The sequence below is a fragment of the Harpegnathos saltator genome, unplaced genomic scaffold, assembly GCF_003227715.2.
Source record: "Harpegnathos saltator strain DR-91 unplaced genomic scaffold, Hsal_v8.6 scaffold436, whole genome shotgun sequence".
Classification (NCBI taxonomy): Eukaryota; Metazoa; Arthropoda; class Insecta; order Hymenoptera; family Formicidae; genus Harpegnathos; species Harpegnathos saltator.
The window spans coordinates 33291-60489 of record NW_020230246.1 but is presented as its reverse complement, the minus strand read 5'-3'; the positions used below and the strand labels follow the sequence as shown (position 1 = coordinate 60489).

Sequence of the window (27199 nt, the reverse complement as noted above, 5' to 3'; positions counted from 1 at the left end):
TTTTTTATTCGTGATAGATGGCGCTGTAATCGCAAAAAATTATATTTTCCGCAATTCTCCAGAAATGATCATTGGATTGAGAAATAAAAAATACCTGTTCAATATTTTTAAAGAACATAATAAAAGTTATTAAAAAGATAAGGTTTATCAACCTAACCTAAAAGATAAGGTTTATCAACAAGTGCCAACAACTCGTGAAAACATGGTAGAACGCATAAGAAACGCTTGCGCTGAAACCTCCCGCAGATATGCTTCTATCCTGTGTACAGTCATTTGAAAAAAGGATCAATAAGTGTATTGAAGTTGAAGGTAAAAATTTCGAACACTTACTCTAATTAATTGAACAGTGAGAGGCAAGGGGACTCACATTAAAAAAGCACCCGAAGGGAACATAAAACTATTACGTCCTCGTCGTTGTTCCTGTGTAACGCTAAAAGTAGTTTCTCGGAAAAATTCAACGCTATCTATCACGAATGAAAAAAATTGTTTCGATAAAAATTTCACGTACAATCTAATTCTGCAATGAAAAATGTGGGTCCCCATTTGAGATTTGAACGTTATCACCCACCCTACCCCGAGAGGATGGAGGGGGGGAATAACTTTTATTATGTTCTTTAAAAATATTGAACAGGTATTTTTTATTTCTCAATCCAATGATCATTTCTAGAGAATTGCGGAAAATATAATTTTTTGCGATTACAGCGCCATCTATCACGAATAAAAAAAAAGTTTCGGACAAAATTTACGTATTTTGTGGCGTAGAATCCGTATCTGCAATAAAAAATGGAGGTTTCCAGATTTCAAAGTTGCCCCCAACCCCCACCCCTAGAGGGTAGGGTAGGAGGTCAAGTTTGGTATCATTGGATGTCCCCCTTCGAGACTAACAACTTTCATTAACCACTTTTTTTTATCCAATGCATAGTTCTCGAGATATTTCAATGTCTTCAGATAAATTGTGCACCCTGTATATATATATATATATTATTTTTCGCTATACATTAACTAGTATAACCAGTAAGAAAAAAGTACAGTAAGGATAAGTAATAATCCTCTTAAAAAAAGATTAAGTGGGAATTACACGCAGAAGGCCGTTTTTTAAGGCTATTTTTACGAATTTTTACTAACAAAAACGATAAAATCAATGGATTTGAAATTTTCACAATGTATTCATTAATGTTTAAAGTATTGGGGACTTGAATCAGTTCTCGCTGTTTCCCGACAGATGGTGTTATCTTAGCCTTTTTATATCGGGCAATACTACAGCCAACTTCATCGTGAAGCTCCACCATTAGGCTCGGAGTGACAGTATATGTTATTCCGCCGAAGCGTAAACAACATATTTTTTCATAGCGTTAAACATGTCGAATTTCGTGCCAAAAGAAGAATATTTGCGGGGAATTTTACTGCATTACTTTTTAAAAAAAAGTCTGCAACTGAAGCACAAAGAATTCTTGTGGAGACTTACGGCGACCATGCTCTGTCGGAAACAACATGCAGAGATTGGTTTAGACGCTTTAAAAATAATTTTTTATGTTGATTTTGATGTTGAAGATATAGAACGCTCTGGCGCACCGAAAAAGTTTGAAGACGAAGAATTGCAAGCATTACTCGATGAAAACCCATGTCAGACGCAAAATGAACTTGCAGAATCATTAGGAGTTAATCACACAACAGTTACTAAACGTTTAAAAGCATTAGGAATGATTCAAAAGCAAGGGAATTGGGTGCCGTACGAATTGAAGCCGAGAGACGTCGAACGACGTTTTTTCACGTGGAACAGCTGCTCCAACGGCAGAAAAGGAAAGGATTTTTGCATCGTATCGTGACTGGCGAAAAGTGGATACACTACGATAACCCGAAGCGTAGAAAATCGTGAAGTAAGCCCAGCCATGAATCAACATCGACGGCAAAGCCGAATATTCATGGTTCCAAGCTCATGCTCTGTATTTGGTGGGATCAGCTGGGTGTAATATATTATGAGCTCCTCAAACCCAACGAAACCATCACGGGAGATCGCTATCGAGTACAATTGATGCGTCTGAGCCGAGCATTGAAGGAAAAACGACTGCAATACGAGGAGAGACACGATAAAGTAATTTTGCAGCATGACAATGCTCGGTCACATGTTGCAAAATCGGTCAAAACCTACGCTCAAAGTCCTATCCTATCCGCCGTATTCACCGGACATATGCTCCTTTCGATTACCATTTGTTCCGATTGCTGACTCATGGCCTAGCTGAGCAGCACTTCCATTATGACTTATGAAGATGTCAAAAATGAGTCGATTCGTGGATAATCTCAAAAGATGAGTCGTTCTTTTGACATGGTATTCGTATGCTGCCAGAAAGATAAGAGAAAGTAGTGGCTAGCAATGGACAATACTTTCAATGGCATGTTCTTAACTAATTTTTTTTAAATAAAGCATTCATTTTCACGAAAAAAACAGCGAGAACTTATTCAAGTCCCCAATATAAAATAAATTTTATTGAATCACACACAAGAACCGATCCAATTTGTAATTATAGATAAAAATGCAATCATACGTTTGCGAGTTGTATGTTTGCTGTCGACATAATTCCGGGCCTCTTACTACTCTTACTTACTACTCTGAAACTAAAAAATGATAAAGAATTTTAAAATATACGGTCGCCATTATAGCTTGTACGAAAATGAAGCCAAGTTTGAAAAAATAATGACTGTACAAAGAAAAAGTATCGAAAATGAAACTTTTTTCAACTTGTAATCATGTTTAAAAAAAATGAATAAAGTAAAATATAACTGTGTTCGAGATAAGGGCGAAAATTACATGTCTACTGTATATTGTGTAAAAATTTCAAGTTATTCGATTCAATAATTTTTGCGTAATCGCATAATTTGCGTGTCGACAATTTAAAAAAATGAGATGATTTCTAGATAAACGCGTTTAAAATTTTATGTGTACTTTCCATATAGATAGTAACAAATTTATTTTATACTTTGAACATTAATGAATATATTGCGAAAATTTCAAGTCCGTCCATTCTATCGTTTCTGTTAAAAAAAAAATCGTAAAAATAGCCTAGAAAATGGCCTGCTCCGCATGTAATTCCCCTCTTAAATAATTTGTATATAAGAGAAAATTTATATAAAAATCAATAAGATTTGCATTATACATATAACATATAATCCTTCTAACTTTAAAGATAATGCGTTTATAATATTTTCCTCTTAATCTTAGAGAAATCCTTTTGAGGTCACGTATAAGAATAAAATCCTCTAAAATTTGGATGATTCCGCTGGTTCTGAAATTACTTTTTTTTTGGTGTACACGAGCGCGTCACAATGCGCGTTACGGCTCGCACAACTTGCGAAAGTTAATCGCTCTCGGCAGGACTGCTCACCCACCTGCGTAAGGACTCGATCGCGCGACGATAAGATCGATCGCGCGCGCGCGCGCGCGTAACTTGAACACGGCGGCGCCGTCGCGCCGCGTGGGAGCTCCCGGTGAAATTTGAGCGAATGCGAAATCGCAATGTCGTCTATACGGGCTCGCGCATAATGTAGCTCGCTTACATAATGCCCGATAAAAGCGTTGTTCTAAATGACCCCGCGTGTCCTGACCTTTCGCTTTCACTCCCCCTACCCCGGCCTGTGACCACTGCACCGCTCAGCGTCGCGGATCGAACGGCTCGATCGTGTGTCTGGATCGGAAATACGCGCTCAAATCGCTCGCAACGCCGCGAAAGCGCGCTCGGCAATCAGCCACGATGGAAACGAATCGAACGCGCATGCGCCTCGGTCTGGTCTGCATAATTCATACCGCTCCGATACAGATCTGCGTGGATGGCTGAAGCTCTGCGCAATGTGAGCGAACATCTATCTAAGAATACGCGAGTCGTCTGATAATTAGGCGTCAATTGCGCTTGTATAACGCCGGTCGTTATTGTTATTGTTATTATGCGAGGCTCAAAACGCACGGGCATGTTGGGAAACGACCGGAAGTTAAGCGAGTCGGGTTTCATCAAATTTCACTCGCTTACTCATTTATTTGAGGAAACCATCCCCTTGGGGGGGGGGATTTATTTGCGGAAATCATTCTCCAGGTGATTCACGTTACTTATCATGAATGATGCACACATTATAAATAGAGGAAACGAAAATGGAATAGAGAATGAATTGTTGAAGAAAGAGCAAGAGAAAAACGAATCATAGGATAAATTTCGCCAGGCGAGACCCAAAGTTTCGTTGAAATTTGCGACACTTTTTCCCGAGCAAAAAATTGTTAAGGCCATCCTCATGAAGCATAAGGCCCCGATAAGGCTGAAAGCCCTAAAAAGGGAGGCCTCATTATTGCCACATCAAGAGATAAATCTTTTAGGGATACCTTAGATTCTACGAAATAAGACTTTGATAAGGAAAGCTGAGGGGGGCCTTAGAAAGATTTTTTAGTGATGCCTTAGATCTAATAAATTTTGATAGAGGGAAAATTGATAAGAGCTTTAGAAGAATTTTTTAGGAATGCCTTAGATTTTACGGAATAACTCTTCAATATGAAAATCTGATGTGGGCCTTAGAAGGATCTTTTAAGGATGCTTTAGATAAACAAAATCAAGTTTTGTTGTAGAAAATTAATAAGATCTAAGCATGTAACAAAATTTTCATAGTTTATTATCATTTTAGTAGGTACGCTCTATCTGGTTCTTTTAAAGATTTTTTAATTATATCGCAATTAAAAACAAATTTTATTAGTTTTATTAGTTGTCATATTCATTAGTCTCTTCCAAGGATTTTTCCAGTATTGCCTTCGTTTTGAAAAACAGCAATCTTTAATAAAAACAGTAATTTTTAATAATAACAGGATTTTTATGTATAAAGAATGCTATATTTTATTGTAAAGTATGCCATATTTTTAAAATAAAAAATTCTTGTATACTAACAGGGTTATAAAGAAATAAAGAAATTACAGTCTAAATTTCTTGGAATGAAAAGAACGAATATTTTCACTCAAGCAATAATAAAAATATTTCCTTATAAGCCCCTCGTAATATTGCCTTATAAGGACCCGTTAAACCATTTCCTACACATCTTGTAGGGCCCTTGTCTTTCTTCCCTACTAGGGCCCGATTAGTGTTAGGGAAAAATAATCAGGCTCTTGCCAGAGCCCTATTAATTTTTCTACTCGGGCTGCTCCTCAGGACGGAACTATCGGTTCAGAATTAGTTATACGGCCACTGCCAGAACGGGTTCTGCAAGAAGTAGTGAGCAAAGCGCCGGCTCTTGGGGAACCCGCACTACTGCCCAATCTCACCGAGAGCGACGATCTGAGACGTACGAGTCACCACATCGTTTTCAGGAAGGTGGATCGACCCGCCGGTGACGAGTACAGCGACTTTTGTGAGTGTGCGTTATACGTGCCGGGACAATACCGAACGATATATGCGTGTGGGGCGAAAGGTGAGCGGTGGGAAACACTTTGTTCGCTTACATGATACAAATATTTCAGCGCTCATGGAACCCGATCACCTAGCCAAGAGGTATAGGATGAAGCGTTCGACCAGTGACAGGTCGAAGCGCGAAGCACCATACGTCATTTACCCGGAAATCCTTTGTATCGTGGATTACGATGGGTACAGGTGAGCCGACTGTTTAATGCGATTGCACATCATATAGAGATAATTTAAACGCGACGCGGGAAAAGTTTGATCAGCTGACGCCAGCTGACATGAGCGAGTTAAACGCATTTTGTTTAAAGGAAATCTCATAATTACTCTCAAATAAAAATTTTGGCCCTTAGGAATCCAATTTTAGTTTAATAATGCCGTATGCGATAGCTAAAAAAATATGACTAGTGCGATGGAAATAATAAAAATAAAAATTTGGTTTTATGATTCGCAAGGAGAAAAAGACTTGACTGAATTAACGAGACAACAAACAAACCAAGTACGCTTTGTTTGCAGGATTTCTGATTCTTGAGATCAAATTTTTAGAAAAAAAGTTTCTCATTATTCTGAAATTCGAATATCACAAGAAATGGAATTGATAGAAATTAAATTTTACTTTTATACTTTATACACTAAGAAAAAATTATATTAAAATTAAACAAATATTTGTCCGAATACGACTGTGAACACATTTACTTAAATTAAACAATTATTTTCTAAAAGTGAAGAAAAAAGTTTACATTGAGAGAACTTCTCTGTTTCACTGTATTTCATTTCAGAAATTAGTCACTTAATTTGAACAAATGTATTCACAGTCGTATCCGAACAAATATTTGTTTAATTTTAATACAATTTTTTCTCAGTGTACGGAGAGAGAAAAAGAGAGGTAAGAAAGCTTGGCTGAATTAGCGTGATAATGAACGAACATATTTCGGTCGAAGTAGAACTGAAGCAGAATTTATACTTCTTATGAATTGATCATTTATTGATTGATTGATGAATTGACTCGTCACCGAATCAATCATTCATGAGAATCAGAATTTCTGTTTCTTTCAACGAAAACGTGTTTTTTCATTGCCACGTGTTACCCAACCGAGCTTGTCTCTCTCTCTCTCTCTTTCTCTCCCTCTCTCTCTCTCTCTCTCTCTCTCTCTCTCTCTCTCTCTCTCTCTCTTTCTCCTTGTTTTATAAAATTATTATAAAAATAAATTTCTATTCTTATCATCTTCCTCGTGCTATTCAGAATTTTCTAACCGTCGCGTGCGATATTATTTTCACCTTTCCCCTTCTTCTTTTAACGCTTTCTCCTGCAACGGTTACCATAGGTTGCTGTTTACGATGCAAATTGTTAGTATTTTGTACCGTAACGTCACGTTGATGCAACGAGTGCGCACAGCTGAGTAACAACGCCTGATTTTCTCGTTATTTGATTATTGCAATTTCGCCTTAATATTTATCATTCTCGGCACGTACTTGTCTGTTGAACGAACGCGCTTTTCTCGTTCCAGATTGCACGGCGGCGATAACGTGCAGATAAAGAGATACTTCGTATCTTTTTGGAACGGAGTAGATCTGAGGTACAAATTACTGAAAGGTCCGAAAATACGTATCAGTATAGCGGGAATAATCATCTCACGGGTAAGAAACAGACATTTAACAATTTTCCGTTAATCTATCGGTACACATGCGTTCTGCAAAATTTCCACCTAAATTTCGGCTATTTTATCCTCATTGGATTCATCACAAACATTCCTCAAGATGGAAAACCTCGCTTATAATAAATCGTTTGACACATCTGGAAGTTTCAGACTTGGAAAAGTTTCTTTCGAAAAGTAATCTGGAAGTTTCAGACTTGGAAAAGTTTCTTTCGAAAAGTAATGTTATTGCTGCTCGAGAAGTAATGAATCGTTACAATTTTCGTTACTTTCTTCACCGAACTTTTTTTTTTCAAAGACCGAACTTTTTTCTCAAAGACTCGTTTCCAATTAGCGTTAGCCAGTTACTCGTTTGAAGAAAATAACGATTACATTCGTTATCGTTGCCGAAAAAATGCAATTGATTTACCGATACCGTTAGTAACTAAAAAAAAAATAAATGAATAATGGCGTCGCTACCAAGTTATTATTTTTGGAGAAATGCAACGGCAACGGTTACGAGCAACGTGCGTTACTTGCCAATCCTGGGAGGAAATGAATAATGTATACCGCTACTTGTATCCTGGCGCGCCTCGCTTCCTCCGTCCTGACTTTCCAATTCAGCATCCTGCTCCTGACTGCTCCGTAGTTCCGGATACTCTGGAACTGACACTGACACTTGTGCAGGCACGATTCGGCTGGAGAAATGTGCGTTAAACAATGCGATAACGACGAGAGCCCGATTCAGTGCAGCGGAGAGGAACGACCTGCCTGGAGGAGGCTCTCCCTTGAGGAGGAAACTGAGTGTAACATGGACGAAATTTCGGAGATAAATCCGCGCCAGCGATCCAGATTAAACATTTCTCCGCGATGTACGATCCAATACTTGGCAAGAACCGAAGAAACATTTTAACCATCCGATGAAAGTCGCAGCTAAACGTGATACCGATACTCGCTCATATGCGAATTGCTCGCCGACTCGAAGCGTAGTGTGACACTTAAGAAAGTATGCGACATACTACGCTGAGTTCGACCCGCAAAGATCCGGGATGTGTTGATCATTGTGATCACTTAACGACGATCGCCGATTGACGAAGGTTATGACGTGATACTTTTTATCCATTGTTTTACTCTCGTACGTTCCAAGTCGACGGTCGACGTGGAAGACGTGTGGTATCGCGCGTCTGTTATTATTGCACGTGGAAGAAATAGCAATCATCGCAACTGAACTTTCTGTCGCCTGGGAACTAGAAGAAGCTCAGGAACAAAAATATTCTTTTAGGAGGTTTCTAACGAGTCAGTTATTTTCAATTACCTCGACTGAGTTCTATAACGCAGCTGAATATGCAGATGAATTTAAGGAGGGAACGAACGACTTACGAAAGGTCGTTTTCAAGGCTATCTTTATGAATTTTTTTTAACAGAAACGGTGAGATCAATGAACTTGAAATTTTCACAGAGTATTCATTAATGTTCAAAGTATAAAATAAATTTTATTGAATCACAAGAACCGGTCCAATTTGTAATTATGGATAAAAATGCAGTCATCCGTTTGCGAGCTCTATGTTTGCTGCCGACATAATTCCGGGCCTCTTTGAACTACTCTGAAACCAAAAAGTGAGAAAGATTTTTAAAATATACGGTCGCCATTATAGCCCGTACCAAAATGAAGCCAAATTTGGAAAAATAATGACTGTACAAAAAAAAAGTATCGGAAACGAAACTTTTTTCAATTTGTAATCATGTTCAAAAAATGAATAAAATAAAATATAACTGTGTTCGAGGTAGAGACGGAAAACTACATGTCTACCGTATATTGTGTAAAAATTTCAAGTTATTCCATTCAGTAGTTTTTGCGTAATTGTGTCGACAATTTAAAAAAATGAGATAATTTCCAAATAAACGCGTGTAAAGTCTTATATGTACTTTCCATATAGATAGTAACAAATTTATTTTATACTTTGAACATTAGTGAATACACTGTGATAATTTCATGTCCATTCATCCTACCGTTTCTATTAAAAAAATTCGTAAAAATAGCCTTGAGAACGGCCTGCATGTAATTCCCCCTTAAGGAACGGAGATGGATTTCTCGTCTCTCATTCAGCTACACGAAATGAGATCTTTCTCCCACGCGTATTCGTCTTTGACTAAAACATTTAATCTCTTGTCAGTATTAATTATGACACATATTTCTTCGATCAAATCGTGTACGCCAACGTCGATATGAGTATTGATACCACACGACAAAGCAGCGGAGAGCAGGATGCTGAATCAGGAAACCAGGATGGAGAATGGAGATCGCAGGATGCATTCCGGATACATCCAGATAGCGATACATTGCATATTTCTGATATATATTAAATCATTTATTGTACGAGAGGTTTCCAAATTTTAATGAATGTTTGATAAACTTAATGGTAATAAGGAGATATTCAAGAAAAGTTCTCTTAGTATTAGAACTGTTTAGTTTTGAGGGTTTTCTTTTTCTCAAAAACTGATTTATTTAAACAAGGTAATGAACGAATATTTTAATCAAGATATTTTCCTTCGTTTTTTGCAACTTTTTCTCATCTTTCTGGCAAGAGATGGATTCCGCGACGATCAAAAGATTCTTCTTTGGAGTTGATCCAATTTTCAACAAGTTTTCGCACTTGTTCCAAGTTATAAAAGTGTGCACTCTCTAGAGCATGTTGCATCGACCAGAAAAAGTAATAATCGGATGGAGCAATGTCTGGAGAATATGCGGGGTGCGGTAAAACTTCCCATTCCAGCTCTAATAACGTCCATAAGATCATTTTGCGTCGCTTACTTGTAATTGGTGATCGGTTTTGGTCGCTTCAATTTGTATAATTGTTGTCGATAACGACCAGCGGTGACAGTTTTATTCGGATTTAATAGTTTATAGTATGCAATATCTTCTTGACCCCACCAAATACGTAGCAATACTTTTGAATCATAAATATTGCACGTCGAAATGGATGTTGCTGGTTGCCTTGGATCAACCTATGATTCTTTTCGTTTGGAATTATCGAAACAGATCCATTTTTCATCCCCAGTAAGAATTCGATACAAAAAACTCTTCATTTTTTGTCTGGCGATCAACAAAATGCAAATGTTCAACCAATTCGCAATAGCATTTTCCGATAATCCATAATTCCGTTTTCTTCTGATTAAAAAATAAAAGCAACGCATGTCGAAAATGCTCTTTAATGTTTAGGAAGCTCCATTTTTAAGATGGTATTAACACGATTTTTACTGCGTCTATTGCTAGTAAATGATTAAATATCATGGATTAATATTATGGATTAAAGCATTAAGAAACAATAGGTGATTGGAATATCTTTGACAAAATTGGCATTAGTGCCAATCTCTTGCAAAACCCTCCAAACTAAATTACACTCCTAATATATATAAATTTAGATATAAATTTATTTATAGATACATTTTTTTTGGAAACCGATATAAAAATTTCCTGGACAGTCCAATACTATTCGCGTAGTGTTCTGCATGTTCTGTATAAAATAATGAATCGTTGTTCATTTTCCTTCGGCTGTGTAACAAATTTACGAGTACTCTTGACGAATCAGATTTATAGTCGCTTATAGAGTTATGAAATTATGAGATTATATAATACAAGTTATTTTTTTATATATAGTAATTAGTAGTTTTCTTATTATTAATATTGCTACGGTTCAGCACAAGACTGCCTTCCTAGGCTTGAGAAAGTTGTAATTTTCTAAAGAAAGTATTCGTCAAAAGAAGAAAAAAAAAGAATTGGCGGCCGACAGGAAATGCAATAGCGACGGAACAGCTCGTGTAAACTAAAATCGCCTTGTACCCAGGGACGGGACGCGACGCCGTACTTAGAAAGGAATCGCGTGGGAAGAGACGCAATCGACTCGGCAGCCGCTCTGACTGACATGGGCAAATATCTTTTCCGGGAGAGGAGGCTTCCTGTGTATGACATCGCCGTTGCCGTTACAAAGTAAGAGTGCCCGCTCCGCAAGGAAACGCGCGCGACTTTAACGAGTCGGCGGCGGCAGTGCCCACACAGAACACAACGATACAACGTTGATGACCCAAATTTTCCAGTTGTTATTTCAACAAGTACATTTCCAGTAGAACCGACCGAACTTTTGGTCGAATTGAGTCGCGTAGATTTTTTTATTTACACGAGATAAAACAAACGCGCTTATCGCTCGTTTAATATCTTACAGTAACGGATGAACGGATGCACTTCAATTCGAATTTTCACGCATATTTATGATTAGTACATCGTAGAGGAAGATAACTGAAAAATAGGAAAATATTTGTTCGGTGTGTACTAACGACATATTTAATTATATCAATATACATATGTATTTTCGCGTTAAGAAACAATTTTTTTAATTAATTAGATGTCACTTTTAATTAATTTCAAATTAATTAATTTTTTAATAATTTTTTTTTAGTAATTAGCAGATATATATTTCCTCAATACGATGATTCCTCATGAAAGTGATCGTTTATTTCAATTGAATATGAAAGAATTTGTATTAAAATAAAAACGTTGTTAGTACCTACTGAATGAATCTTTCGTATTCTCTAAATTTTCTTTTTTGCTCGGCATAACAACATGTTTCTGATAGAATAACGTTCACTGAAATCGTAACGTACAAAGAGAAACAAAAATTCGATCTCGGACCTCTTCCTCGAGATACACCGTAATTCGCAAGAGTTTTATGGGAAAATCTTTTTACGGAAAATTTCTCTATCTGGAACGTAGAACTCTCTTTCTCTTTCTCTTCCTCTCGTTTTCCGTTCCGACGTTCATAAAGCTCGTGACCGCACCGCGTTTCTTCTCTTGCGCTACAGTATCTGTACCACTTATTATAATCATTACGATCTATTCTGATGATTTCATATTCTCGATTTTTATCCCGCAAAACAGGTATGATATGTGCCGTCGTAGGAAAGGCGGCCGCTGCACTAAGGGAACTGCCGGTATGGTTTATTACATAGATCACGCTTCATTACTGTTACGTTTTTTTTTTTTCACATCTGTCGTACTGTATCTCTTACATTGTACAGCATCCGCTAGCTTGTATATATAGTTGACGGTATTGACGGACTAGCCATGGTGATATAGTCTAACAGGTACACTAGCGTTGTTAAGGGGCAGTCCAAGTCTCGAGGAAGATATTCCTTTCTAGAGTGATTACGCGATGAGAGAATCAGCGTTTGACGCGCGACGCATACTAGCAACTCGCGATTCAATTGCTCCATAATGTTGCATTGGGCTGAACGAAGAGGAAGTGAGTGAATATCTTTCTTGCATGATGCCGTGTAATGAGGGGGAGGGGGGGGGCGACGAGTGAAATCGAGAGACTTGCAATGACCCGTTTGCGAGAGACAAATGCACTTGCAATTCACCAGAGCTTCTTACGCACTCTCGAGAGCGAGAAGCGAATGCGAGCGGGTATATGGTACCACTAATCTTACCAATTAATAACGCGCGCTTAACGGCCGTGCATCCCGTTGCTATTACGCCGGTTAATCGCGCTAATCGCGGCGATCTGATTACATGCGTCCGGCAGATCCGCAAACTTGGGACGTATTTTGCCGATTGTATAACCCGCACGCGAGTGTAAAGTTTGCAAGATTACTCGTGCAATCAGGTTGTGTTGTGCATATTATTATACCGTGCATATACAGGGTGTACAAAAAACTCCGACGGAACAACAAAATATCTCGGAAACTAAGCATTTTAGAAAAAAAAATGTTTCGAACAAAAGTTGTATGGTTTCAAGGGGGACGTAAAGCAACTACATTATTTTGTTTACAGATGGCATAATTTTCGAGATATTTATTGATCGTTACTTTTCTTAAGCGGAAACCTCAACTTCTTTGATTATATCATCCTTTTCTACCGATTAATTTGGGCAACTTTTCTTCTGAGACATTTTTTTATTTACCTAATAGTTTTTGAGATATTTAAGGAAAACTTGATAACTTTTTCAATATTTAACTTATCTCGCTAACTCGATATTTCGCTAAGTATTTGTCGGAAGAAAAAATAGTACTAGACTTTTTTACTCTATTTGGTCTCAAGAATGTATTGTTACAATGATGCCCTAACTTTTGTTAACTTATCGACCTTTGGAAATTTCAAAATTATCCAATTAACAAAAGTCAAGGCGCTACTGTAACAAATATTCTTGAAACCAAATAGAGTAAAAAAGTCTCGTACCAAGTTTTTTTTCGACAAATAATTAGCGAGAATAAATACCATAAATTAAATATTTAAAAAGTTGCTAAGTTTTCCTTAAAAATAACGTATCTCAAAAAATATTAGGCAAATAAAAAAAGGTTTCAGATAAAAGTTGCTAAAATTAATTTATATAAGAAAAGAGGATATAATAAAAAATTGAGATTTCCATTTGAGAAAAGTAATGATCGGTGAATACCTTCTCGAAAATGGCGCCATCTGTAAACAAAATGATTTTATGTTCCCCTTGGAACCATACAACTTTTATCTGAAACTTTTCTTCTAAAATTCTTAGTTTTCGAGATATTCGCTGTCTCGGTACTTTTTATACACTCGGTATATATGTACAACAGCGAAAGGGAATCTTTACGTGTGTAGACTTGACGTTTTAATTATAAATACACACACAAGACACACACACAACACACACGCTTGCGCAACACGCGTTTTTCCGAAACTGCCTTCGGGGGAAGGAGAATTGATTTTGTAAGGAGAAATTGTTACAAAGCTTGAAATCGATATAGTTTCGATGTGTATTCAGACTCCGCCGTTACAATTACGCGAAGGCGCTTCGCGTCCACCACAGCGACTTTGCCGCTCGTCGCAGATAAGCGCAGCGCTCGCGTTTTCGCGTATCTACGGCAACGAAATTTCACCCTTCAACGAAATTATACCGCTTTCACTACCTGGTTTGTGACGTGCGCTTCGCGGGTAGCTGCTTTCTATTATGCACACCGCCCTGCACGATTCTGGTTGATTTAAAAATCATCCGATGTTTCTGGAGCAACTTTTTGCGCTAATCCCGGAAATAACTTCCGACCCAGACCGTCTCCATAGGATTTTCTCTTCCTGTGAGTCGAGAACGAGGAAGTTATTCCAGGAGAATTAAGTACGGAGAATTGGGTCGGCACCGTCGGTCACTGCAAAAGCATCGCTCAAATCCGTCCCGAAATGCAGGGTAGTGTTGCGTCTCTCTCTCTCTCTCTTTCTCTCTCTTTTTTCTTTTTCTTTTTTTTTTGTTTCTGCGTAGCGATTATTCCCCCGAGGAGATTTCCACACCATTAATATTTTGATTCCCTAGAAGACCAGTGGACATTGCGACGTTTAGAAATCGTTTCTCGAACTCTGGCTCGAGTCGGACGTGACGACTCAACGACTTCGCACATATTTATCCTTGCCATGTTTATTATTGTCTTGTACAGTATTCGCAACGGGACTAGTCCGAGCAGAGCGGGTGAATTCTCCATCATTTCCGTCTGTCCCGTGACCAGGTCGGACCGAGTATGAATTGACATGATAAAGAGAATTTTTGTTGTTGCATTGCAGATTAGATATGTGCAGGAGGCAATACGCGAATGACGTGTGCAATAGAGGAACCGCAGGTACGTTCTCTCGGATTCAGGAAGAAGGCGAATCTTGTTGTTTTAGCTTTCCCAACTTGTCTGTTTAAGTCATGCACATGCGCACCGCCTTTGCGATGTCTCAATTTTCAAATCGGGACCCGGCACGACGTATGAATCTATTCGTGATCGTTCGGCCGAGATCTTAGCGCACCTTTCTCTGTCTCTCTCTCTCTCTCTCTCTCTCTCTTATTTTTTCTTCTTTTTTTTGCAACGGAGACTCTCGCAAAATTGGTGGAGCCCGAGAAACCGGAACGAACGCGTCACAGACTTTCGTCCGCGTCATTTGTTCTCTTTACTCTTTCCAACGCATTTCGTAATGTAGAAAGTAATTACTGAAATCACTCGAAGCGGGCCTCTGCTCTGTTACGTGCAGCTCATTTATGTACCGCTCAAAATACTTTCTTCTCTAACGCCTCGTACTCTTTTCTTCCTACGGTGCACTGATTTTCTTCCGCGCCGCACGCGTCGCACAGATTGCAATTCGGCAATGAGAATGCGTCGACGACTCGCAACGCGCGAAAGCAACCGCCTCTCTCGAATTCTCTGCTGTTCCCTTGCACAGTTGCTTCAAATCTTACTTCTGTATGTGTGTCTACGTCTATCGTACATGTGCGCTAGGTTTCAGTACCTCCACAGTGGCGGATCGACGGGCGTATTTGTAGTCTTCAGGTCGTGCTGAAAATCCGGACTTTCGTAATCGAGTCACGATGATCTATCAGGTTGGCGTAAAAATAACTAGTCGACACTGATTTTGTCACAAGTGACACATGATTTCGATAGGATTTTTCTCGTAGATTACGAATCTGAAATCTAAAATGTTCCATCGTGTCACGTTTTTGAGAAAATGGCGGTCAAAATGTGAAAAAAACGCGTTTTTGGCACTTTTCGAAGCTTCGTAACAAGAAAACGGGATGTGATACAATACTGTACGTGGGCTCAAATTAAAGCTTGAACCTTAAACTTTAAATATATGACACTAGATAACATGTGACAATACTGTGGAGTCGTATAGCACTGGTTTCTTGACTGGGCGCGCGCCAATTTAGACTCCGTGAGACAAAGGTTCAAAAAGTGCCAAAAACGTTTTTTCACATTTTGACCCCTATTTTCTCAAAAACGTGACATGATGGAACATTTTGGATTTCAGATTCGTAATCTACGGGAAATATCCTATTGAAATCATGTGTCACTCCTTTTGTGACCAAAAAAAAGTTGCAAAATGTAGACTAGTATAATTGCGGTTTTTACGTGTCGAGTATAAAGACGCGAGAGAGTATAAAATACACCCCAAAAAAAGTATTCTACTCGTAAAGTGATTTTTCCCATTGCCTCGTATTCTAAGTGAAGCCTTTTACAGGAAAAGGATTCCTCTTTCGATAAAGCGATTACAGTGAACCATTCGTCTAAAATTTATTAGATATTATTCTATGTTTTCCTCATATTTCAAGAGGATTTCCTCTTATATCAATTAATTTTCCTCTTATATGAAGAAGAATATGTTGATTGGAATGTCGACTTCTTTTGTCCGATCATGCTCTACCTCCAGAAAAATGAAAAAATAACGAAAAAATACACTCATGGGTCAGAATATTTGGAACGCTTTTTAAAAAAGGTATGCGTGTTGCTATAATTTACGAAAATAATTTACCCATATTCGGTCAAATACAGTTTCTAATCTATTGCAAGAAGTTAAATAATATATTCTTTTTTTAACTATGTTTCACAGAATTAGTTATGATGAACATCATTGTAGCTAAGAAGTCCGTAACAAAACTGACGGGAAATTTATTTATTATGATGATCTTATTTCATCCGTGCCTACTTATTGTAGAACTGGAATCAGAAGTACATCTATATATTTATATATATTATTTTTCGCTATACATTATAATAATTTTTTTAGATTAATCAGTATAACCAGTAAGAATAAATAATAATCCTCTTAAAAAAAGATTAAATAATCTGTATATAAGAGGAAATTTATATTACATTAAATAAGATTTGCATTGTACATATAACATATAATTCCTCTAACTTTAAGAATAATTTGTTTATAATATATTTTCCTCTTAATTTTATAATAAGAAGAATCTTCTTAAGGCCATATATAAGAGTAAAATCCTCTAAAATTTAGATGATTTCGCTTACTCTAAAATTACTTTTTTTGAGTGTATATCAGTTAAAAATTATATTTATTAATCAAAATAAAGACTGTTGGCCTGCACGCGTTTCTTCCAACGGGAAACAAGTTTGTTTGTTCTTAGGTGGAATTCTGAAGAGGATAACGGTAGCTAGAGAAACCGGCGCCAAACTTAAAACGATAGAAACCGCAATTATCTTTGCACCAACCATTTTGCGAATTGCAAACGCCCACTGACGGTACGCCCACTTTGTACAATTCTGTCATCCGCCACTGTACCCACACACACGACTCTTACTGTTTCCGCATTTATGTACATATTGTTACTTCACAGTCTTACACGCCGGAATCGTTGTCAAAGATCGATAACACACTTCGTAGCCTAAGCTGTCGTTCGTGGCGAAAAAGAGGCACACGTACCTAAGCGGCAAAATTTCTGCAAAATTCAATTCTTTCTCTCTGTCTGTCTGTCTCTTTTCTCATCCTTACGCCGCCTGTGCTCTCTGTTTTGTATCTCTTCTGAATAATTTACGACTCTTGTTATCTTTTCGGCTGCATTACTGTCATGGATCGTGGTTTGGTAAGTCTTTGAAATCACACCAGCTCTAAATACGCCGAGAGGCACATCTCCCGCCGTCGTTCGATCTCAAATCAGAATAACAGTAAAGGGAAAGGGAAGGGGGGCCATCTTAATCCGTTAATTGGCCGATTCGCCGCACAAACGTCGTTCGAGAACACACTCGAGAACGTGAATTTATTACTTTTACAGTATCTGATATCCCGGCTAACTCTCCATTAACCATCGGGCGATGAGTTAACGCCGGATGCATGCCGACTACATCGATGACTAATTGTCTTAACATTTACTCGTGCGAATTAATATTGTTGATCTTCGGTTTACCGTAGCTGTGCCGTAGTTGCGGGATCCGATAAGGTCCGCGTCTTCCTACGCGGGGATGAAATTTCCCCGACATAGAGAAAACGTTCCAAGAATGCACTTGTCATTTCGGTCTGAGTCAAAGTACGAAGGTTTGTCGATATCGCGAACGGAAACGCGGACCTCGGTGAAGCCTTCGATACGGTAAACGGAAGATAAAAATTCACGTGACCTCACGTCTAATAGTAACAAAGTACCGCAATATCTTTGGTGAATTAACAATGGGCGCATTTTCACTCTGAACGCGAACGTTTGAGTACGCTCCGAATCCAAGTGCATTTATTTTGGCTGGAAATTCTTTTCATATGTTTTTTTTTTGCTTTATAAACTCATACATTTTAACGTGTTAAATGACGCGATGTAAAATGGTAAAACACGTGCGAAGAGCATTGCGTATTCATGCATATAAAAATAATACACTTGGATTTGCAATGCGAAGAGAATTTTTTGGAAGTCATTAACATTCGTATACACATACACACACACACACACACACTGAGAAAGTACCATACTAGCTCTTGTCCGGCTAAGATATACTCATAATATTTAAAGCATTTGAGAGTAATATGAGAAGCTACTTAAGAAGTTTACGTATGATATAAATTTTTATATTGTAAAATGAACAGATATTCAATTACTCTAATATATTATAATATAGTATATATTATAATATAGTATAATATATTATAATATATTAAATAATTTTTATAACTTTTACTGATTAATTGTTGTAATTTACAGGGTGTGGTCGAAATGATGGTGCAATCGCGAAAGGGACGATTCTGCATGAATAAATAAGTCGAAAATGCAGAATAAATTTTTTTCCCATACGAGGCTTTATTTTTGAGAAGATCAATCTTAAAGTTAACCATAAAATTTACTTTATTATTTTATTTTATTTTTTTATTTAATTTATTTTATTTTTGAGAAGTTCGACTTTGAAGTTAACCATAAAGTTTACATTAAATATTCTATAAAGAGTGGTAAGAATTTCTTCATTTCACTAAGAAACAAGACGCTGAGAATATTGTCCTTGATGTTTAATGTACAACTGTGCTCTTTTATGCAAAGACTGCCAAACTGTCAATGTGGATTGAGCTCTTACGAGAGTCATAACGGTACATTTCCGATTGCTATATCTTATTACGATAGTGTCACGCAAACTGAGAGACACAAGTAGAAAGTATAGTGAATGTTTACAAACACGAGTAGAAAAACATTTCATGAGGATTAATGTCAAGTGCAATAAATAAATTATACGTTTACCTGATGAAACTTCAAAGTTGATTTCTCGAAAATAAAGCCTCGTATGGAAAACGTTTATTCTATATCTCCGACATATTTTTTCGTGTAGAACACGGAGGAAAAAAATGTTTGGTCAAGTGGAACCATTTTCTGGCGAAATATGAACGACTCGGAAATTTCGATGGAAGTTACCAGAATTCTAAATTCTTTCAAATTTCCAGTTAACTGAAACGGAATTCTACTCTCAGTCGGGATTTCTGAATCGTTTGTATTTCACCGGAAAACTGATTCATTCGGCCAGACATTTTTCTCCGTGAATCAGCTCCTTCCCGGTCACGATCTCGGCCGCACCCTTTCTAAATCTCGACTTCAATACGAATATATCCCAGTCATGCGAGATGCGATATGGTATATTCTTCGGTAATGTCCTGCGTGTATGAGAAACGCAATTGATAAAGTGGGTCGTGTACGAGCGATCGAAGGTACTTGTCGATGATAATGACATGGGTTCACGGTGAAAATGCGCTTGTACACGTCGCTATATAGGTACTAATTTAACGAGACAGCTTACTCGATGCCGCGACAGCTCTCGGTAGTAACGAATTAGCGCTCTATTCGATGTACGCAATATGGAGGGTAAACGCGAGATGCGCTGAAGGTCCTTGTTTGCACAGGATTCGCGTACGTCGGCGGGGCATGCGTGGTGAACAAACGTCTCGAAAAGGTCAATTCGGTCGCTATCATCGAAGATACCGGCGGATTCAGCGGCATCATCGTCGCTGCCCACGAAGTGGGTCACTTGTAAGTGCCTGGAATTTTTCCTCATCAATTCTTTACCTTCGAGCCGAATACACTCGCGCACGCGCTCAATCATGGTATAACTGTAAGTTGGCCGATGTTCATTTGCATTAGATGTTCGTTTGCATAAATAATGCATAACACGGTCAGCGGAATGTCTCGGACGAAAGACGCTAATATCGCGCGCGTCCTGTTAATCGTAGATTGGGTGCCGTTCACGATGGCTCACCTCCGCCCAGCTATCTAGGTGGACCAGGTGCTGAAAAATGTCGTTGGGAAGACGGGTACATCATGAGCGACCTCAGACATACTGAGAAAGGTTTCAAGTGGTCTCACTGCAGTGTGTCCTCTTTCCATCACTTCTTAAAGTAGGTAATCGTTACCCAGCGGAAAACAGTAATTATGCGTTCTTCCTCTTGTTTCTTCTTTCTTTTTTCGGCTCCCGACGTCCAAGGGGCGTGTGATCTGTTATTACGTCAAACATTGAATCGGCATTTTCAGCTTCAAGACAACCAGATGATCCCTCTGTACCTTTTTTTCCAAAAGAATCCCGAGTATGGCAACGATACCCACTCTGTTCTATTGTTGAGACGACTTATAATCTACGTAGAGTGCCTGATGATAGCTATATAAAACTTTCATGTACGTGTAGATTAGACGAAATTGAACGAAAAATTCATCTACCATTTTACGAACAACTATGTAACATTTGGACTTATTAACGATCTGAGTTGCACGATCTTAAATAAACTACGATGGCGATGTCTGCCGTCGAGTACTTATAAATTAGATCAAAGCCAATAAAAGAATCTTCTAAAGCTGGATACAGACTTCAGCACGAACGCGCATGAGGCCACACCGAATGCGACTCGGATTGAAAATTGAAGTCTCCGCATGAGAACGCATGAGAGGCAAGTCGAGGCAACTGTTCGACGTTGCTCCGGTCGTTCGGAGTCAGCAGTTCTGTTCTTAATTTTTCGTGTCGTACGCAGCTATCTTCCGTACGCGTGCTCGAGTGCGTCCAAACGAATTACATCTTTGATGGACCGACAGCGCTCAGCTCGGTCCGAGCCTGTGCGGCGAATCATCCGAGGCAATCTGCCGCGCCTCGGACCAACGTCCACACATTGCATGCTCATGCGGCCTCGGCTTGCCTCATGCGCGTTCATGCTCAAGTCTGTACGCAGCTTACACACATTTTGCAAAAGAAAAGTTACAGAAGACTGGAAGAAGATAATCGCGTGCGATCATTTATGAATATTCTTTAGATAGCGCAAACTCACTCGCAAATCTTCTTTAATTGATAACTCAAAACTGTACGTGGTTGTTCGCAAAATAGCAGAGGATCTTTTTATCCAGTTTGACCTACTCTATGTGTATACGAAAACTTTGCGTGTTACCGTTAGGTACCTTGTATATTATCATATAGGGCGTATAAAAAGTATCGGGACGGCAAAATATTTCGAAAACTAAGCATTTTAGGAAAAAAATATTTTAGACGAAAATTGTATAGTTTCAAAGGGGATATAAAACGACTATATCATTTTGTTTACAGATGGCACCACTTCCGAGGTATTCATTGTTCATTAGTTTTCTTAAATAGAAACCTCAATTTTTTATTATATCAATCATCTTTTCTACCATCTTTTCTATCATCTTTTTCTACCAATTAATTTAAATAACTTTTGTCTGAAATATTTTTTTTCTAAAATGCTTAGTTTTCGAGATGCTTCGCCGTCCCAGTACTTCTTACACACCCTGTATATGAGCGATCGATTATGTGTAATCGAATCTACATGAAATTGATATTAATGTCAATATCTGATCAATATAGGCAACGTTTGATATAACATTGAGACTGATTCGATATAGATTATTGCGAATTTCGCAAAACGGTATAGGACTTTTATGTTTGTCTTAACCCAATCTACCTTCACACTTCGGGTTGTAAACTTATAACCCCCCAGCCTGTATATAACGTGATATAAAAAATAATGTTTATGCAAATTATTAAATTCACGTTTGACTTTTATCTGTGGACCATTTGAAAATGGACAATTATTCACTCAGTTTTAATTGATAACGAACAACTTTTACAATGAATAAAAAATAAATGTAGAACGATGTGCAATGCTCCGGTAGTTTGAACGCGCAACACAGTCTATGAAAAAGTCAAAATTGCTTCACGCGATGGACATTTTGAGCATCTCCTTTAATTTTGAAAATTCGTTTAAATAAATATTATTGTGTACATTACGTTAACATCGAAATTCTTTTAATCTCAACTCTACATTAATTTTTCAACTAAGCGTTTTAGGCAGAAGAGCTTGTCTTAATGAGAGGAATATAATTACACATAACTCGCATACTCTTTCTGGAACACTTTGTATATTTGACATTCAGTGAAAAACAGAGAAAAACAGTAAAATTGCAAGATAATTCAGAAAATACAGCTACAAAGAACACATCTCGTGTGTATTTATGCCTCTGATGGACGTTTCAACGTTAAAGAATTAGACAGTTGGAATTGAGGAGACAAATAGCAATATAAATTAATAAATTCACGTAGCTTCGTCGGTTTGCAGCGGTGATACAGCGACCTGCTTATACAATGCGCCTCACGAGGACGAGGCACTGCCCCGAGTGCTTCCGGGGAAACTGTTGTCCTTAGACGCGCAATGTCGGAAGGATCGTGGGACGAGCGCCTGTTTCGTACGTATCGCATATACATACATGTCGTACATCAAGTTTTTTCGCACCCAACCGAGGGTGCGAAAAAACATTCTTCGGGGTACGAGGGAAAGTTGATTGTAATTAATGATTAAGATGAGTTCTGGAACAATCCCACATTTTTACCATCAAATTAACCTATTAACGTCGGGAGAGAAATTTCGCGTTGATTTCAATGTTATGAATTTTTATGAAAATGCTCGAAAATTTTAATCCAAAGTACTTTACCAGGAGTTTTCGAGGTCGCTCTTTCCGAATCCGCTGCGAGAATCATAAAAAAATGAGTGTTTGTATTGATTTGTAACGGTTTTTTCCAAGAAATGCGATTTTTTCTTGTCAATTTTTTTTTAAATCATGGATTTCATCTTGATAAAAATGTTAAATATTACTGAAAAGTACTCCAATCGTGTCCTCGAGGCACTTGTATTTAAAATATATGTGGTTCTGAAATTTTTTGTAATTTCAATATGGCGACTATATGCATGTATTACCATAGATATCGCCGGATCCTTGGGAATTCGGTCGAATAACTCGTTATGAGTGCATTTTTATGAAAATTTATCCAAAATAAAAGTTGTCCTGTTGATCGAGTTCTTTCACGTGGTAGGCACCAAATTTGGGTCCGATGTACTTTTTGGGCCTAACGGGGCTCAACGTTGATTTTTTGGTGCAAAACTTATATTTTGTATTACAGATTTGAAAAGTACGGAAAATTTTACGTCCAAATATCTATTTTTGAAATTATAAGTTTCGAGGACACGATTGGAGTACTTTTCAGTAATATTCAACATTTTTATCAAGATGAAATCCATAATTTAAAAAAAAATTGACGAGAAAAAATCACATCTTTTGAAAAAAAAAACCGTTACAAATCAATACAAATACTCATTTTTTTATGATTCTCGCAGCGAATTCAGAAAGAACGACCTCGAAAACCCTTAGTAATGTACTTTGGATTAAAATTTTCGAGCATTTTCATAAAAATTCCTAACATTGAAATCAACGCGAAATTTCTGTCCCAGTCGGCATTAGTGGGTTAAAAAAAATGTTATTAAAATTATATATTTTTTACGTATCTGTACGTATATATTCATTACGTATCACTATGCGAAGCTTGATGGATAATAATTGTATGTAATATTAAAATGATAGTTAATTTCTATAAAACAAAATGTGTGATAATAAATTATTATAAATTAACTTTTTATCTTAAAACCTAACAACTAATTTTTGTCATAAAACACACGAATAATTTCTTTTTTGTAAGGAGTGCAAAGGTTCATTAATAAATTTTTAGGGGTGCGAAATATAAAAAAGGTTGGGAAACCCTGTCGTACAACCACACACCGACAGTGTTTGTATGTTGCTATTTCGTGTTTGCATTTTAGAAAGATGACCGAGTTTGCGCTCAGCTTTTCTGTTTTGACGCCGGGTCTGGATATTGCGTGGCGTATCGTCCAGCAGCGGAAGGCTCGCCTTGTGGGGACGGTCAGGTAATGAGAAGAACATTAGAATAAAATTATCAATTAGAATTTTCTAATTAGAATTAATTCCGAGGATTACTTCGACTTTCTTAATTACTGTTTACTTATTTAGAATTCTTTCTTAATTTTCAGAATGCTCAAAATTAATTAGAATGGAATTAAAAACTGTCATTTTTCAGAAGACTACTAAATTTTTTACATTTGACTCTTTGCACTTAAAAAATGTTGATCTTTTGGAACGTCAGACTTTTTGAGAATGTCGATCTATCGAAATGTTAAACCTCTTATATTCTGAAAATATTAATCTATCGAAATGTTAAACCATGTTTACATTTTGAAAAAACGTCAATCCATTAAAACTTTGAAAATGTTGATCTTTTGAAAAACTTGTTAAACTTCTCACATTTCGATCTTTTAAAATGTTACACTTTTGCACAGTTTGAAAGTGCCAATCATCGTTACGCGTGACATTGATTTCAGTATTGCCTGAATGGAAAGTGCGTAGCGGAGCACGAAAACATAATACCGGACTACACGCAGAACATTCCGACGTATGTACGCCGAGACAGCATTTTCAGTCCTACGTTGCACAACCGGCCGATATTCGCTCAATATAACAGCACTGACTACAGGTAACCATCCCGACAGCCCGAGCGACCATTTTGCTCCTGTTACGCGCGTGACAAGATCAGACGGAGGATTCGAGTCGTTTCGCGCGTAATTTGCACTCGTTGCTCTCGATAAAAGGCCATTACCTTGTCGATGTAGATCCGCATCTGTGGCCGAGTAAATCCTCATTCGCGAGTGGATACATATGATAAGACACGCTGTGTAGTAATGCCATGATAATATGCCACGCAGGTACCCCCAGGACTCAACAACACAGAGCACGCCACTATCGAAATTAAAACATTCCTCGCCGTTCGCGAACGTAATCGCGTCGACAGCGACGACGGCCAAGACGACGACGACGACGACGACGACGACAATGACGACGACGACCAAGACCAAGACCAAGACCAAGACGATAACGACGTCGACGACGACTAATCCGTACAAACACGTTATAGCACCGTTCGTCGTGGCCACACCTACGCTGCCGAAATACACACAGACGACCGTCGATAGTCTCTGTAGCAATCGATATAAGTCTAGATATAACGATAGCAGTAACGGTAATAGTGGTAGTTGTAATATGACTGGCAACGTCAGCACCACCACTAAGAGAAGCGTGAATCTCTTTAATTCGCTACATTACACTGGCAGTACCGTTCCGAAGGTCACTGCTGGTCCGTTCAAGTATAAGAACACGGTCAGCGTGATGTCGCTTTCCACGATGACCAAAGGATATCAGAAAAGCCTCCGAAATGGCGGCCGCGGTAAGAGAATTCTGAATCAGTGTGTATCTGTATCATCGCTATCAGCCTCTCTCTCTCTCTCTCTCTCTCTTTCTCTCTCTCTCTCTCTCTCTCTCTCTCTCTCTCTCTCTCTCTCTCTCTCTCTCTCTCTCTCTCTCTCTCTCTCTCTCTCTTTCTCTCTCTTTCTCTCTCCTTTTTTCTCTATTGACTCGGGACTCGAGTCTCTCTTTAATTCTGCATGGGCTCTCGTTCACGCTCGGCGAACGATCTCATCTTTACGATCTCATCTTGTGCCACTTTTTGTGTCATTCTTCTGTTCATTTTTCTGATTTCCGACGGATCTCGTTACGAGGAACTTCTCGAGACACAGAGAGGTCCCGTCTTTTACCTCGGGACCGCTGTGATCGTTGTTGGCTTCGCGGTGATATCCGCCAAACGGCCACCTGAAGACTATTTTTTCCGTCATTTGTGTAATATATCTTCCACTTTTGTCTCTCTCACTCTCTCAACTTATTAATGCACGGAGAAAAAAAGATCGTTTGAATTAATGTGACAACGAACAAACCAAACGCGTTTTGGTCGGAAGAAACAGAATTCCCGGTCCTTGTGAAGCAAGTTCAATTTTAAGAGCTAGAAATTCTTGTGAACTAAATCCGGTTCTATAAAGGGAAAAATCTCATTTTATTACTATGGAGAAACGATTATTCAGTTCACTTTCCTTCTTTCGAGTAATAGTTACCCGCGACAAAAAATATCTTCTTAATAATAGTCTTGAAATATAATTATCACAAATCTTCACATTATCATTTACTCAAAAAAAGAATTTATCCTTCTTTCAAGGTTATCATAAAACTTATGTTCTGTAGAAAAAGCAAACTGAATTTTTATTTTACTTTACCATTGATTGAGGTACTAAATTTATTAGAGAATATAAAATGTATTTTGAGTAAATTTGATACCCTTGTAATGAACTTATGATAGATCTTTTGAAGATTAATCCGAGAACTGAGAAGAAAAGTAAAAAATCGCAATAATTATTAATGATTGAAAATGACCACATCTAGAAGTTCTTTTGATTGATTGAACTTGAAAATTTGCATACTTATTTGCAAAATAGTAAAAAGCGACAGATTAGAGATTCAGGGTTCAAAGTTCAATATCCTCATTCTATCGTTATATAATAGCTGTTATAATTAGAGTAGATTATGTCATTTTGAATAAAAAAAATCCTTTACCATTTTGCAAATAAATATGCAAATTTTCAAGTCATCAATTAAAAAGGCTTCTAGATCATTCAGTCTTCAATCATTAATAACTTAATAACTATTACGATTTTTGCAAAATGGTACATGAATTTTCTTTTCAATTTCATCTGATTAATATTTACAATTTTTTGTTTCCAAAAGATTTCGGACACCCTATATAAACTATTACCTGATACAAGTAACATTTACTTAAACTTATTTTTTCGCGTGTAGGAACCAGAAACCCTTATGAACCAAATTTAGTTCTAAAAATCAGATATTCTTTTCCCTTCAACTGAAACGCCTCTGGCGTTTCCGTTCGCCGTTACGTTAAAAAAATCAAGCAATATTTTTTTCCTCCGTGTGGGATATCTGAGAAGAGTCTATACGTAGACATCGATCTGTAAAAGTCTCTAATAACGATTGTCGTCAATTGTTAATGTTCGTCATAATACTGTATCTGAAATCTGTCAAAATAAGCGCAACGCGATAATATCGATTCAATTAACACGAAGGTGCGAAGAAAGTTGACCATCACTCTCGACTTAACCGTTTA

The 27199-nt window shown here is 37.8% G+C and overlaps 1 protein-coding gene across 9 annotated transcripts in view; it reads left to right on the top strand.

Annotated features, from left to right (window-relative positions):
• The window catches only part of sona (sol narae metalloprotease), a 116945-nt gene that overhangs the window by 87515 nt on the left and 2231 nt on the right, over positions 1–27199 (top strand). For 8 of the 9 annotated variants that reach the window (XM_025301656.1, XM_025301653.1, XM_025301652.1 and 5 more), the window contains 11 exons: positions 5175–5373; positions 5483–5612; positions 6929–7058; positions 10900–11042; positions 14631–14686; positions 19704–19830; positions 20031–20195; positions 22413–22539; positions 23946–24050; positions 24522–24673; positions 24903–25420. In XM_025301656.1, coding sequence (XP_025157441.1) covers positions 5175–5373; positions 5483–5612; positions 6929–7058; positions 10900–11042; positions 14631–14686; positions 19704–19830; positions 20031–20195; positions 22413–22539; positions 23946–24050; positions 24522–24673; positions 24903–25420 — 1852 coding nt within the window. Of the gene's footprint in view, positions 1–5174; positions 5374–5482; positions 5613–6928; positions 7059–10899; positions 11043–11987; positions 12041–14630; positions 14687–19703; positions 19831–20030; positions 20196–22412; positions 22540–23945; positions 24051–24521; positions 24674–24902; positions 25421–27199 lie in introns of all 9 variants that reach the window. The other variant, XM_025301655.1, reaches the window with a different exon arrangement.